This window comes from Thunnus thynnus, chromosome 7 (genome assembly GCF_963924715.1).
Source record: "Thunnus thynnus chromosome 7, fThuThy2.1, whole genome shotgun sequence".
NCBI lineage: Eukaryota > Metazoa > Chordata > Actinopteri > Scombriformes > Scombridae > Thunnus > Thunnus thynnus.
In genome coordinates, this window is record NC_089523.1 from 22,892,494 (window position 1) to 22,907,010 (window position 14,517).

Genomic DNA, 14,517 nt, shown 5'->3' on the forward strand with positions numbered 1-14,517 from the left:
GTCAGTCATCTGCAGACTAATTGAAAAAGACCTCCTCAGCTTAGCTTTTCATCAGTTAACACCAAAGAATTTAGCTGATTGGACCCGTGAGATTTCATGACCATAGATAATTATACTCCAGCTGTGGATTTATAAATGGAGCCACTTTTTCATCCTTTAAAAGAACATTTTCTTGGAAATTCAAATGTTAGTGGGGGGTTATACTAACAAGATCACCTAGAAATAAAAACAAGCTACGTCAGTGTTTCTGCAACTTCAGTGCACACTGAATAAAACACTACAGTATATTCAAAGGGCATTTATATGCATGACTCATCAGCTGAGTCATACTTTTCCTATCTGTGATGCCGAGGCACAAATGCCAGTCAAATCCCCCTCCTTTTCCCCCCACAGCGCCCTATTCCCACTCACCCATCTTAACCACTCTGCTCCTATTTCTTAGTAGACGGGTGGTTAAAAGAGGAAGGGAGGAAAGCACTGTCTGTGAACATTTTTGGGGCCACACTCCCTGTGGTGGTATGTTTTCAAGGAATTACTGCAGAAGGATGGCTTGCAGAAAATGTGCAAGATTTGACCACAATACATTTTCAGCCAGCCCACAGATTGATTTGGGTTTATTAAATTTTGGCCCATTGCATCTCTCTGCTGGCCAACAGCGCAAATCAAAGGCAAACCGCTCTCTTAGGGTGCCAAATGATACGGTACCTCCCTGCTGTGCAAGCAAACAAGATTCTCTTCCCTTGCATCTCTGTTCTCTCAGGTACCATTCACTTTACAGCCTAAATAAAAGCGCATTGCATTAAGTGCTCCTTGGGCATTGGCAGGGTGAGGGGGGTCAAGAGAGTATTTGACTCACAGTAATTCTTTTCAAAAACACCGTGAGAAGCAAGAGAAATATAAAGAGGCATACTGGTTTTTGTTATGCATTTTTAAAGTTATACATACTGTATTTCATTTATTAGTTAACAGCATATGAATAAAATAACTTGTTCTCCTGTATAGCTGCAAGATTCAAACAATTAATATTTTTGTTATAATTTACAAATTATACTGTTTTACAGCTCATTTAATCTGCTCATCTGTAACCTGAATCACAAAACATGTTCACATACAGGCAGAGGTTAAGATACTTAATATAATAGTCAAAAAGTATTGAGTTCATGATCACTTGTGGCAAGATTTTGAAGGCACCATGGTCATGTCATCTGTATTTTTTCAGGAAATGTGGAAGTTTAAATGACCTTAGGAGGAGTTTACATTATACACTTAGACAGAAATTATACATGGTGGGTTTTCAAGGTTGATTCTGATACTTTTGCACTCACTTTGATGTTTTTAGAGAAATAAATAAGTAAAACAAAATAGATGGATTTAATATTTCTCCACTAGAGGTATATAGGCCTACCAGTGTGGTGAAGACTTTGAAACAGCCTTTAAACCATCATGGTTGTGGTGGTGATTAGTGGCAGAAGTTACCTAATACAATAATTGATACTAATCACTAATAAGGCTCCCTTTACAAAGGAGTTTATACAGTGTAACTGATGGGTTTATTAGTGGTTAATAAATAATTTATTAATGCTTTACAGATCAATTAGAAGCCATCACTACAGCCTAAGAACACACTTTGGGGTTGTCAGGCTGTAAAACATTCATTTGGCCGGTGTTTACAGGCTACTCTCTATTTGGCATTATAAATGTTTGAAATCCATTAATAAATGCTTTAAAAAGTTGTTAATTAATTAATTTCGGTCCAGGTCTTCTGCAGCTCTTCTCCAGTCCAATCACTCAAAGGATTTTTAAATTTGGCAACGTAAACGTTTTTTAATGAATGGCTTATGACTAATTAAAAAGGTTTAGTAAATGATTTATTAGCAATTATACAGCATTATGTTACAACATATAAAGGGGGTGCCTCATTTCAAACGTATTATGACTTGCACTATATATTCCTGGGGAAAAGTCAATTTTCCCTTATGTTGTGTTGTCAGCATAAAGCATCTCCAAAATATTTTTTTGCCACTGAAAACATGGCTTTGATTAAGTATATTTTGCGAGATTGAGGGTTCTTTCATTCAAAATCTATTTTGAAACAAATATGTAACAAATATGTGAGCTGTATTAATTTTTGCACTAACATGCTTTTTAAGGGGGTTTCCCCATGACACTGGTTTCCTTTGAGAACAGCGCACTATTTAACAGGAGGTCCATTATTCCGTTTGTGCGGATTAATCCACGTGTGTGAGAAGGCACTGCTTGTCAGTCAGACTTTGAACAGTGCACTGGCGCTCATCACCGCTAATCTCTGGCCGCTGTCTGTCATCAACGACGCTGCTACTGACAGTTACCAGCGACGAGCTCAGAAATATAGATTAGGATGAACAATTGCTAAGAGAGAGATAAGAAACCGGAGGGCAACAGTGTAAAGGGACCGGAGCGGAGATTAAACGTTAGCTAACGCCGTTTAACGTTAACGTTACTCGGGAGTTGCGATGGTCCAGTCAAGGGATATTTTTCTAGCCTTGCTTCTTGTGGGCTGTACAGGTAAGAAAATCTCACATTCACCACTAACTACGCGTTTTTTTTAAAGCTATTAATGTTTATGTTTCATTATGTTAAATCTAGCTCATCCTCAATAACCGTTAATAGTGGTCAGGACCGCAGTAGGCACACACTCGCCTCCTGGTCTACCCTTCTCCCTCCGCCCGCAGGCACTCTCGTTAAGCAGGTGCAACGGTAACGGTACTGCGACTGCTGCTAATTAGCTTACTGGCGAGCTGTTTTTTTATAAGTAAAGACAGCTTGCTGCCATTGTGTTTGGGTAACCATTTTCTCTGGTCAACACACTCACACAGCGGGCTACATAACCGCTGTTCATTGCGTGACCACCATGTACGCTGACTTAGCGTCATTATATATTAAATAAAACATGATGCTCCATAGGGTTAGCATTTGTAATTGTATTAGTGAGGATGAGGGCACTGTGTGAATGTAAATATGGCATGGAGATTGTTTTTCTCTTTCTCTCCATTTACTGTCGTGTTGGTGTTAGCCATGCTCGGATGGGACGTGTTTGTTGTTGATATGGAGTGATGCTGGGCTCCTCATACACATTCAGCCTCCATGGCTGAGTCACAGTCTCTCAGTTAAAGGTACATTGTGCAAAATAAAACACTTTGTAGTGCACCTGTCAGTGTGTGCAGGTGCGATGATGCTATTGAGGAGGGGCACTTGACAATGGGTGCATGCTTGCATAAAGTACATCAAGGGTCTTTCACGGGCAGTGATGGTTTATCTGGTCATGCACACTGAAAGCACATAGCAAGCACAACTTCTACTCTGAATCATCTGTTATGTAATCTGATGCCATGATAAAGGCTTTGAAATGAGATCCTCTAAGTTGGTAAAAAAAAATAAAAATGTGTCGTTATGTAAGTCTAATTGAAGGAGATTTGTGTTAAATTACATTTTTGATAACCTTAGCACATCCCCTTTTTTTTAAAATTAAAATCAGTAATTTGGCATGTGAGGGCTTATGGGTTGGAGTAGCACTCACAGCACAGGGTTTTCGTGGGATAGCCTTTTAATCCTTTATGTACAATCCGATATGTGCAGGGGTGTTCCTCAGGCAGGAGAGCAAAACGCAGAGGGAGTGGAGCCCTCACTGCATTGTAATGGTAATGAAATTCATCTTATCTTTATTGGGAGTAGAGATTTACAAGAGTTCATGATTGATTCCTTTTCTTGTTCTTCCTTTCACCATCATTTCAGACACTTGTTTCATACTGCTTTTTTTGTTCTGTATCTACCACCAAACACTCTTAAACATAACCCTAGAGGACGGTCATACTACAGCATAGTAAATTATAAGCTACTTGTGAACAACGTGAGGAAACCTTGTTAGTTTAATCAAAGAATTAGATGAGATCTAAAAAATGATAGAGAATAACTTCTGAAACCCATGAAAATGTCCTATTCTGTTTGAGAGGGAACATCTTTTTAAAGTTTTTGTGTCACTGATAACCTTGTTGGAACATCAGACACTGGAAGAAACGTGTGCGACTGGAGTTACTCCAAATGAACAGTCTTGTTCATACAGTCATTAGCCAGATATATATAGCACAGCCTGATGGATACTGAATTTTTGAGGCTGATATAGACATTTGAGAGTTCATGCTAACCCATAGCATGAACAAATATTTCCCATTAGGATCCCTTAAATTACCAAGTTATGTACTAAGTGGGACATTTTGTAGTTGAGAAATATCAGTGGATGTAATGGTGACACTGTCTCTAAATGACCTTTAAGAAATATCTTCTGTTATGCAGTTTTTTATGGCTGCAACTTACGATCATTTTCTCACTCAGTTGATTAATCGTTTGACTATGAAATGTTAAAAATGGTGAAAAAATGGCCTTCACAATCTCTCAGAGGCTACTGTGATGCTCTTTTTTGTCTGACTAACAGTCTATAATGTCAAGATATTCAATTAAATGTCAAATATGAAAAGGAAAAACAGCAAATCTTCACATTTGAGAACTTGGAACCATCAAATATTTGGCATTATTGCTTGAAAAATGACTGAGATGATTAATCAATTATCAGAATAGTTGCCGATAAATTTCTGACGATCGACTAATTGTTGCAACGTTACAATTTTTTGTTATTTATCTTCCAACATGTGCTATATCTGCAATGAGCTGATATGGCTAATGTCAGCTTGGTTGATTTATCTGTGATTATATGACATCATAAGGATGAAGTAGGGAATTTAGGATCTGGTTTTGGCTTGAGTCCCATTTGACAACTTCCAAGCGATACCTTACTGTCAGTTAACGTCCTTCCTCTGATATAATGTAGACCACGACTCTCTCATACAACTCATGCAGCATCACTGAAGCTAAAATTTTAGTGTTTGTTTGTATTCCTCTTATTTAATCTACTTTTGTAGCATTTGTAATGTTCTGCACAAATGTCAGAAATAGTACTTTTATAAATGACGATTTTAAATCTTGAATAGTTGAATGCAAATCAAAAGAAAATCCTAATCTTTTTATAGATGGTTATATGGCATAGATGCAGTATTTATGACTGAACCGAGATTGAGGAGGGATTAGCTATCGTTCTCTTCCTTCTCCTCTATGCCTGCTGCATACTCAATGGGCCTGTTGAGCCTCTTGACATAATTATTAATTGATCTTCTTCAAACTGATATCTGGAATGTAGAATATTTTCAAGACTGCATTTCTGGCAGGAAATGAAATATAGCCTCCAACAATCAAAGCAATGGAAATGAAGTAAGACTAGGAAAGATAAGAGATGAGTTGTGAATGTCCTCAACCTGTGGGATTGATGAATGCATCGCAGTCACCATATGGCTCCTTCGAACAGGATATTTACGGCTTTCTAGTTTACAGTAGGATTGTTTCACTTAGCCTACGTTACATCATCAGCCGGATCATGTGGAAATGATGACGTTGCTCATCTCCATGCTGCTCCATTTACCGAGCAGGATGGAACCATGGCTGACTGCAGGCCGACTTACTAAGGCTCCAGACTTCCTTACGTATGACTTAGCTTGATGAGGATAGAAATCCACACTGCCAAAAGCAATGGCAGCAAGTCCAATAGCTTCAGCTTGATAAAGCGATTATTTCAGAGTAGTGTGTGCACATTGTGTGCTGCCAGCAGTGTTTCCCATATTTAGAATTTATTTGGGCGGTGCACCAAATTAGATTTCCCTCCCCCAAAAAAGACACAGCATGTCTCTTTTTTAATGCAGCTTTCACTCTTCAATCACCTGCATGACCTCAGCCAGCCAGTTTAAACAATTACACAGCTCGAGTGAGTGCAGCGACCATCACAGTTCGTCCCTAAAAAACCAAACAAAACAAAAAAAATATTACAGCTCAACATGGTCATCACTCTCAGTGAGGCTACAGGAAAAATGCATATGATTAGTGCTGCAATTGATGATTGATTTCCTTATCTGTTAATCTTTTTTGATTAGTTGATTGATGTAGTTTTAATTGTGAAAAAGGCCTGTCACATTTACTCTTTGCACATGTTGATCTCTTCAAATTTCTTCTTTTGGCAAGTACTGTTGCAGCAGCAAATCCCAAAAGTTTGAGTTTAATATGATATAAACATATGGAACAGAGGGCATTTTTAATTGCTTATATTTGAGAAGCTAAAACCAGCAAATGTTTGACATTTTGCTTAATAAATTACTCAGAAGATAAACTGATTATCAACATTATCATCAGTTTAATTTTCTGTCAATCAATTTATCTTGTCAGCACTACATATGATCATGTCTTGGTAAGCCACAGTGCTGCTTCAGTGTCCTTTATTGGGCCAGAAACGCTAAACATGTTTTAACATTCCAATAAAAACCACCAAAGAAAGCAAATTTGTTGCTGTTGAAAGCAGAATGAATCTCTGTAAAGCAGCTGCAACAGTGATGCTACTGTTTTGGGCTTTTGCAGTCTTTGCTAAACCAGACTGGCCTTCAGCCAGTGTCTAGCAGTAGTATTATGCCAAATCATATTAACATCAGAAGGATACATTCACCTTTGGAGAAAGATCTATTAGGGAAATCCAGCCAAAACAGGTACAGGGCTCGGTCTGGTTTATCTTTTAACCTCAATTTTCTGTGATTTTTGTTTTGTCGTCTCAAATAACTGAACCTGCCAACGACTGAATGTCTCCTGACAAGCCACTGCTACGCTTTAGAGGATGTTTACTGCACCAGAATTTGTTTCAGAATGGAACTTTGGATGGAAAAAACACCACTACTGGAATGGGTGACAATTTCTGGGAAACAACAGTATGTGTATTTTAGGTATTTTATTTACTCAGACTAGTAATTTTGACCAATTCATATGTCATTTAACCCTGAAACAGTCAGTGAAACAACCATTCCTTACAAATCAGACGTAGTCTTACTTTAAAGCTCCCACTTTCAGCATCACTTTCACATCATTTTTAAAAATCTCACAGATGCTAAAGGTTTTCATTCACTATCAGGGACAGGAAGAAAGAGAGGCTGTGGTTTTTGTTCCAGCCAGGACTACTTGACTCTTTGGTGATGGGGAGTAGATCAGACAGATCCAGGTCTGAGAGAGTTGAGAGGAGATGCATTGCCTTAGGACGCTAAAAAGATGACATTACACGTGCACGTGACCCTGTGAAGCACTGTGAGAGGGACATAAACATCCTTTCCTAAGGGCTTGCTCACAGAAGAGGCACAGACTGTCGGATCAGTAGCTGTTTTTTAGGTGGCTAGCCTCTGTAGTGGGAGCATCCTTTATTTCATTCCTGCAAGGTGTCAGATATATAATAATTTTAGGAATTCATAATAATCAGTTATAATTTAAAAATGTACAAATCAGGTTCAAGAGAGAACTGACTGCACACAGGACTTGGAAAAACTTGTTTGACACATTTCTTTTTAGCTAAAGATTATACTATGTCTGCTGCTCTAAAAATTGAAAACATGCTAAGATCTCAGTGCTATTAGGAAATTAGAACATTGTGTCCTTGTCATTCATCAAATTAAAAAAAAAAGAGGCCAGCACTTTGAACACAGGATCCCTGTGGACATGTAACCCTAGATTGGCACCTTTAGGCATTATATGACTTCGCTCTGCTTCGAAGCTTTTGCTTTGTCGGACTAAAGGAAGTTGTGACGGGGTGTTGCAGACTGTCAAAGTTTTGTTAAGCATGCAGTTGTCTGCTGGAAATAGGATTAACATACTGATTTGTATGTCTTAAGCACTCAAGTAATGCTGTAGGCAGGAAATGTTATAATTACCTGTTTGTAAACAGATGAGTTTATCATTGATTGCTGAAGCCACATTTGGGCTGCCAGCTCCCTTTGCCTTGGTGAAAACAACTTTTAGCCATTTCAATTTGTATTTTCTTTTTTGATTCTCATTTTCCCCAAGACCAGTCATCTTCAGCTATGTAAATGCTTGTTGCACTTGGCAAAATGCATCACCTCCTCTCACCAGGCTATTCATTTGCAAATAAAGACTGTTTTCCCCTTTTTTGTTCAGGCTGTTATGAACCGGGAGCACCTCCTGGCTCTCTTTCTGCCTTTCCATGTCTTACTTGGCAACAAGAAAAGTAGGGAGAGACAGGACTCTTGTGACCTAAACTAAGTCATCAGAGACTTGTCTGTGGCCCATGTGGCCATTGAAAGAGGGAATGAGTTTACAATGTCACTATCTATGCTGGGAGGAACTGTGTCCAGATTTACAAGAGATGCAGATGGGTCTTCTCAACTCAAAACTCCTGAAAGCGGAGCTTACAGTATGTCTGATTTGCGAAAAATAAGTGTCTCATCTTACCGTGATAAAGCAATATGCTGTTGGCTAGGATTTAGCTTTCAATTTCTTTTATGTAGTGTGAAGGGAAGCAGTGTGTGTCTTCTCATGCATCCATGCACATCATGGTACATTCATTATTGAAACACTATAGGATGCATTACTATGCACGGAGCAGGGAAAATTCGGGTTGCTACGCCTCAGGCTTTCTTTTTATGCTCTTACCATAGTGTGTCACCCTTTCTAACATTATACTCTTTTACAGGCTTAGTCATTGCCTGTAATCTTAGAGATACCTCAGTTTCACACAAAGTGATGACATGCATTAATATTATTATGGAGAAAAAATCCCATCATTAAAGTATTGAAGTGACACTCATTCAGTAGAAAGCTGTTATTTTTAATCTCTAATTAGATCACAGTAAGAAGGCACTATCTCCAGAGGAGCTGTGGCAGCTATAGCTGTTTCTCATCTACTCAACGTGCAGGATCCACTTCGAAATGATGTCAGTGATTCCCACAGATATAGTCACTAAAGCATATTTTGACCCATTTAGCATTTTACACTCAAGAGTTTTGTCCTGAGTGTTGTAATGCATAACACTGGAAGGCAGTTCATTGCATTCAACTCCAATTTGAGTATTTTATATGTAATCTTGAACAGCAATTCCAGGTAGGAGGAATGATCTTCTTTTTATTAATTTATTAGCCCACAGCTACAGGGATCAGGCAGCTAAATGTCATATTATTCTGGAGTTGAGCATATTTTAAGGGTATATATCTTGGTATTAGGAGTTTTGGAGTACTAGCAAGAGAAGAAAAAATAGCTAATTGCTATCACTGGGGATGGGAATTAACCTCATTTCATCTTTTTTTTCATGCAGAGTAATCTAAAATTATGTAATAGACTTGTCCAAAGATAGAAAGAAACCTGTTTTTAATGTGTAGCAAATATATAACTCCTTTAAATACAATGGACATGATGAACTTTGTCATCATGGTTCTGTATCAAATGACCTTGTGAGTTTTTGTCATATTTAGTCAACCTCATCCTGTTTTTTTAATTCAAGTTTTAGTTGACTGAAAGTCTGGGCATTTTATTCTTATCTTAGCCGAAGAAAACTAACTATTTGAGTATAATTTTAGTCAATGGCATTTTAGTATTTTCTTTTAGCCATCAGGTTACAATAAACATTTCAGACAATCTAGTGTAGCCAAAACCAATAATCTTCTGGCATTTTAGTCAAACTTATTTTACATAAGATTGAAGAAAAATGCGGGTTGAATGATTAAGAATGCAGCTTTGCAGAAAGTGTCTGGTCTGATGGTATCAATTTAAGGAATACATCAAGACATGGAACATGTTCTGATTTATAACAATAACAACAACCATGATAAGGACAGGTAACGTTATACACTGCTGTTTTAATCAATACAGCTGTCTACACAGGCCGCACAATGGCTCATGTTTCACTCGCGCTATATACACGTTAACATGACCTGGAGTCTATTTTCCTCTGTTTTATGCATGTAACTACATTCATTGTGTATTGGGCTCTGAGTGCTTCCTAACATGGGTCACCTACACTCAACACTGCACCTGAACACCTCCAGTGTAGACACACAGACGGAGCACTTGCTGCTGTTGCTGCTCCGCTAACGTTCTGCTCACGCCTCCTGTGAGTCCATAATATTTTGTCTCCACTTTTTTGTCAACAGAAATAAAGAGAGATTTTGGTAAAGTTTTTATTTATTTATTTTTAATTTCATTTTAGTCTTGTCTTTTTTCGTGATATAGTCACAGTAGATTAATGACGTCGGGGGCTGTCTCATCATCGTCTCATCTTAGTCATGGAAAAAAAGGTTCTTGACAAACATAGTTAGTCATAGCTTTTGTTAACAAAATTAGCATTGGCCGTAAATATGCTTTACTTTCAGAATTCTGTGTATAAATGTACATAGCCTAGTTGTTTCAGTAGCTGACGAGTCACACAGTGATTATTTTACTTTGTTTTTTCATTAATTCCCGTAGCCATTTATTTTAGATTATTGTCCTTTCTGTTTGAACATAATACCAAGGTGATAATTTGGGCCCAGTGCAATCTGAGATCCTAACATTCACTTTGACCTTTTTTATTTGGACAGCACATGCAGGCTTGTGATGATTGATCCCAATGAATAATGAATGAGTAACGGTGGGGACATTACACCACCTCTTACCGACATTGGCCTTGGTACAGCTTGCACTCTGTAATAAGTGGGAAAATACTGCTGTTGCTGAGGCCCTTATAACAGATGGTATTGTGAAATTAACATTTTAATATGTATCTTCCCCTTCTCTTCCCACAACCAGCTCTCATTACACTGACGTGTATGTAGCTGCTAAGTGGACAGCCATGTATTTCCTCTAATACACATGGAGTCACGACAACCTTTTTTATTTTTTCCACAGAGAGTAGCTTCACCAGGAGGGTGTAACGCACACAGCGATTCACACTATAAACCCCAGATCCCATCTCCTTTCATACACAGACACCTCAACCAATCAGTTGTAACCACAGAGCCTGGGTGTGGAATGAATTTCAAGAGGATATGGAGGATAATTTTGAGGTATTTTCAATCAGGTTGCTGAATTACTGACATTAACAGGTGATATCACCAAGAACTGGATGGAGCACTCAGCAGAAAAAAACCACTGAACAGGAGGTGTAGCTGGAAGATTCGAGGGGATTAGAGTCCATCTTTGAGTCAGAAGTCACTGGAGTACTACAGTTAACTCCTCAGTGGCAGGGTGTTGGGGGGTGAAGAGATTTGTCATGAACAGCTGAAGGCTTTGGATATCATCGAGCTTGGTAACCAGTACACCACTACGTCCCTGTTTTTATGGTGTTTACTGACTTCTGTGTGTTTAGAGCCTCGTAAGTCTGTGTTATTCTTAGGCTTATGACAGTGTTTCGTGTGTTATTCTATGTGCGGTGCTATAGGAGTCTTGGGTGTAGGCGAGCCGCAATTGCATTCTTCCCCTGTAAACACGAGCTGTGTTTGCAATTTTGGCATTAACTCAAGCACAGTCAGTGTTGGCATTGGACTCTGACAAGGGTTGACTTGTGACCTTTACTGTGTATGATACTCATGGACAGGATATCAAGGCACAGTGTTTGGTGACATTGGCATTCTTGCTAATTGTGTTGTGATTCTGGCTTCTCTGAACAATGACACAAAGCAATGCTGTCAAACTTTCAACAGTTTACTGATCAGCCTTCACCTTTGGTTACAATTGCTTGGTATTGACCAAGGTTCTCAGCAGGGTGACTGTCTCAGTCTGTTGATATAATGACTTAATAGGGTGTCTCTGGCTGTCACTGCCTGCTTAACACACCTTAGTTCCAATCAGGCTCTGCCATGTTGCTCAATTTTGGCTCCAGTAACTGATGGCAGTGAAGTATAAAGTCAAATCCTGGCCCTACAAATATCCCGAGGCCCAAAATACTGAAGATCTGGGGAATCCAGGCAGTTTTATCTCCTGCTTCTTCGTGCATTCCAACAAACATAATTAGCATATTTGCAGGTGGAAAGCTTGGGAGGATCTTTGTCCTCGTTACTGCACTTACTGGTTGGTTGGGGTGCCGGTCCGGTGGACGTGGAACAGGAGGAGATAGCTTTAAACCTCCCATGCATGATGCCCTAGTGGTGAAACACATGGACGAACATGTCTGTCTGCAGCACCCCCAGGTGAATAGGAGGGTTAGTATTAAGAAGGACTGCAGTGCATAGGAAACTGAGCAATCCCAAAGTGGAAGAAAACGGGGACAGTCTTATGTATCTGGAAAGAAAAATATGTAGGATTAAATTAGTTACATTAAATTACATTAAATAAGTTCAAGTAGACTTAATTCCCAAATATTTGTACCACAAAGTTCGTGAACCCTCCATATTTCACCTCCATATGTGCAAACCCCCATACACTAAGGCAGTAATAAAAAGAGATGGAACACTGTTGGCCATGTCTTATACTATTTTATCTCAATGTTAAATAATGACAACAAATTATGAAACAAACCAATTTGACAAAAATATTCTAATCACAATGAAATGTTTTTTTATTATAATACCAAATTAGGCATATTATTGTAATATTAAGGGTCTTAGAATTATGTGGTGCTCACAAATAGTCAAGTAATGATTATATTTTACTATAACACTTGACAATTGAGTTTTTCTGTCAAAACGTTTACAGTTGACAGTAGAAAATACAAACCCACCATGGCTTGTTCTAGCATTTGTGTAGCATTAGCTCATTCATGCTGGTGTAATGTTATAACAAAGGTGCACAGTTACAGCAAAACAATCCTCATATTATCATAATAATTAAATGTGTGATTAAGATTATTAAATATGATGGTCACACATTTCATGAACTGAACTGCTTAATACAGGTAAAAACTATTATCCTTTATTTTTTTCCTGTTCTTCTAAATTATTCACTAAAGACTAGATGTCGATACAGAACAGAAGATAAGTTAGAGAATAATTTTTCACCCCTGAGACAATTGATATGACAAATCCCATGCCTAATTGAATAGCTCTAGGTCTTAAATCTTAGATTGAATGAATGAAACATGCAGACATTAAATTGGTACCATTCTTTTGGATTAGTTCTTTGGATCTCAGTATTCACAGACAGTGCCATTTGACACTTGCATTGCTAAAATCTTAATGATTCTTATTCACGGTTAAGAGTGTGCAATGGAGAGTGAGAAGATAAAAGGAGAGGAAGGACAAGAGAAGAGTCGCAAGGTTACAAATCTGACTTAAACATATGACGTGAATACATAATAAGATTTTTAGTTTAATGTACCACCAGGCCAACCCAAGACTTTGACTGGTTTTATTAAAGGACCAGTGTGTAAGCTTTAGAGGGATCTAGCAGTGAGGTTGCAGATTGCAACCAAATGACCACCCTTCCAACCTACGGTGGCTGCGACACTTGCAAAAAAATGTGAAAAGACCTTTCTAGAGCCAGCGTATAGTTATCCATTCTGGGCTACTGTAGAAACATGCGGGTGCAACATGGTGGCCTCTGTGGAAGGGGACCCGCTCCCTATGTAGACATAAAGGGCTCATTCTAAGGAAACAAAAACACTACAATTCTTATTTTCAGACGATTCAGATAAATCTTACACACTGGTCCTTTAAAAGGAGTAGAGTAAAAATGCAGTATTGAGACAAAACTTAATATATAATATAGTGCAGTCTTTTTTAACAGAACTTTTTTAGTGTACATTGTATGCTTGGCATCATGTTTCTCTTGATCTGTTTTACCATGTCTCTCACGCACCTCCCTGAAGGATCTCTACTCAGTATGACTCATTGACTTCCACTGCCTGGAAGCCGTCTTGCTGTCTGTGCCAACAGAAGCCGGATGTGTCATGAACCCCATCGTGCATCTTTTCCATGAATGCCGTAGAGTGCAAAGGCAGATGACAGGCCCTCTGAAGCAAATGAAACTATCTCACATCACCAGTCATAGTGACCAGGCCATTGTAGGGACGGAGTATCCGAAGAAAGTGGAAGAACCACCAATGTAAACTTCTGCTATCTAATAATATTAATGGCACGGTCTCTTAATATCACTAGTATTAAATTACTTTTACAAACTTGTAATTTGAAGCCGTTCAAGTAGTTTCATTGTCCTTGTGTCATTTGTGTCACAGCTCCTTTTTGTTATCTTGTCTTTTTCAAGATATATTTTAAAGCATAGAGGCATTTTGTGAAAAGCAAAACACATTTGGCAAAGCAATATTAACATCCTTCAATAATTGAGCATTAGTAGAAATGTTATTTGCTCTGGGGAAAAGCAGCATGTATGCTGTTAGCAAATAGTAATCAACCACCATATTCTCGATGGCATACTGTTGACTTGTGTACCTACTCCCATCGGATATTCCTTCACAACAGCCACCATTAGTGGGAAGAGGGGATATGCCTGTAAAGGGCTGTTCTCTACCCTGTGACAGCACTTGGAGGCTTTCTCTGCCTGAGTGGCTACAGTGTCACGCAGTTAAAACACATTTTGACTGAACAGGGTCAGGTTGCTGTTTCACTAGTGGATGTGAGCCACCTTACTGGAGCAGTAAGGATGTTTGACATCAACTGTTATGGCATTCACAGCATTTGTCTGTCTTA

The 14,517-nt window shown here is 38.6% G+C and overlaps 1 protein-coding gene across 8 annotated transcripts in view; it reads left to right on the plus strand.

Annotated features, from left to right (window-relative positions):
• Window positions 1-2,238: 2,238 nt before the first annotated feature.
• ncam1b (neural cell adhesion molecule 1b) overlaps window positions 2,239-14,517 on the plus strand; it is a 73,122-nt gene continuing 60,843 nt past the window's right edge. For 7 of the 8 annotated variants that reach the window (XM_067595012.1, XM_067595018.1, XM_067595013.1 and 4 more), the window contains exon 1: window positions 2,239-2,544. In XM_067595012.1, coding sequence (XP_067451113.1) covers window positions 2,493-2,544 — 52 coding nt within the window. In that variant the 5' untranslated portion in view covers window positions 2,239-2,492. The remainder of the gene's footprint in view (window positions 2,545-14,517) is intronic. The other variant, XM_067595020.1, reaches the window with a different exon arrangement.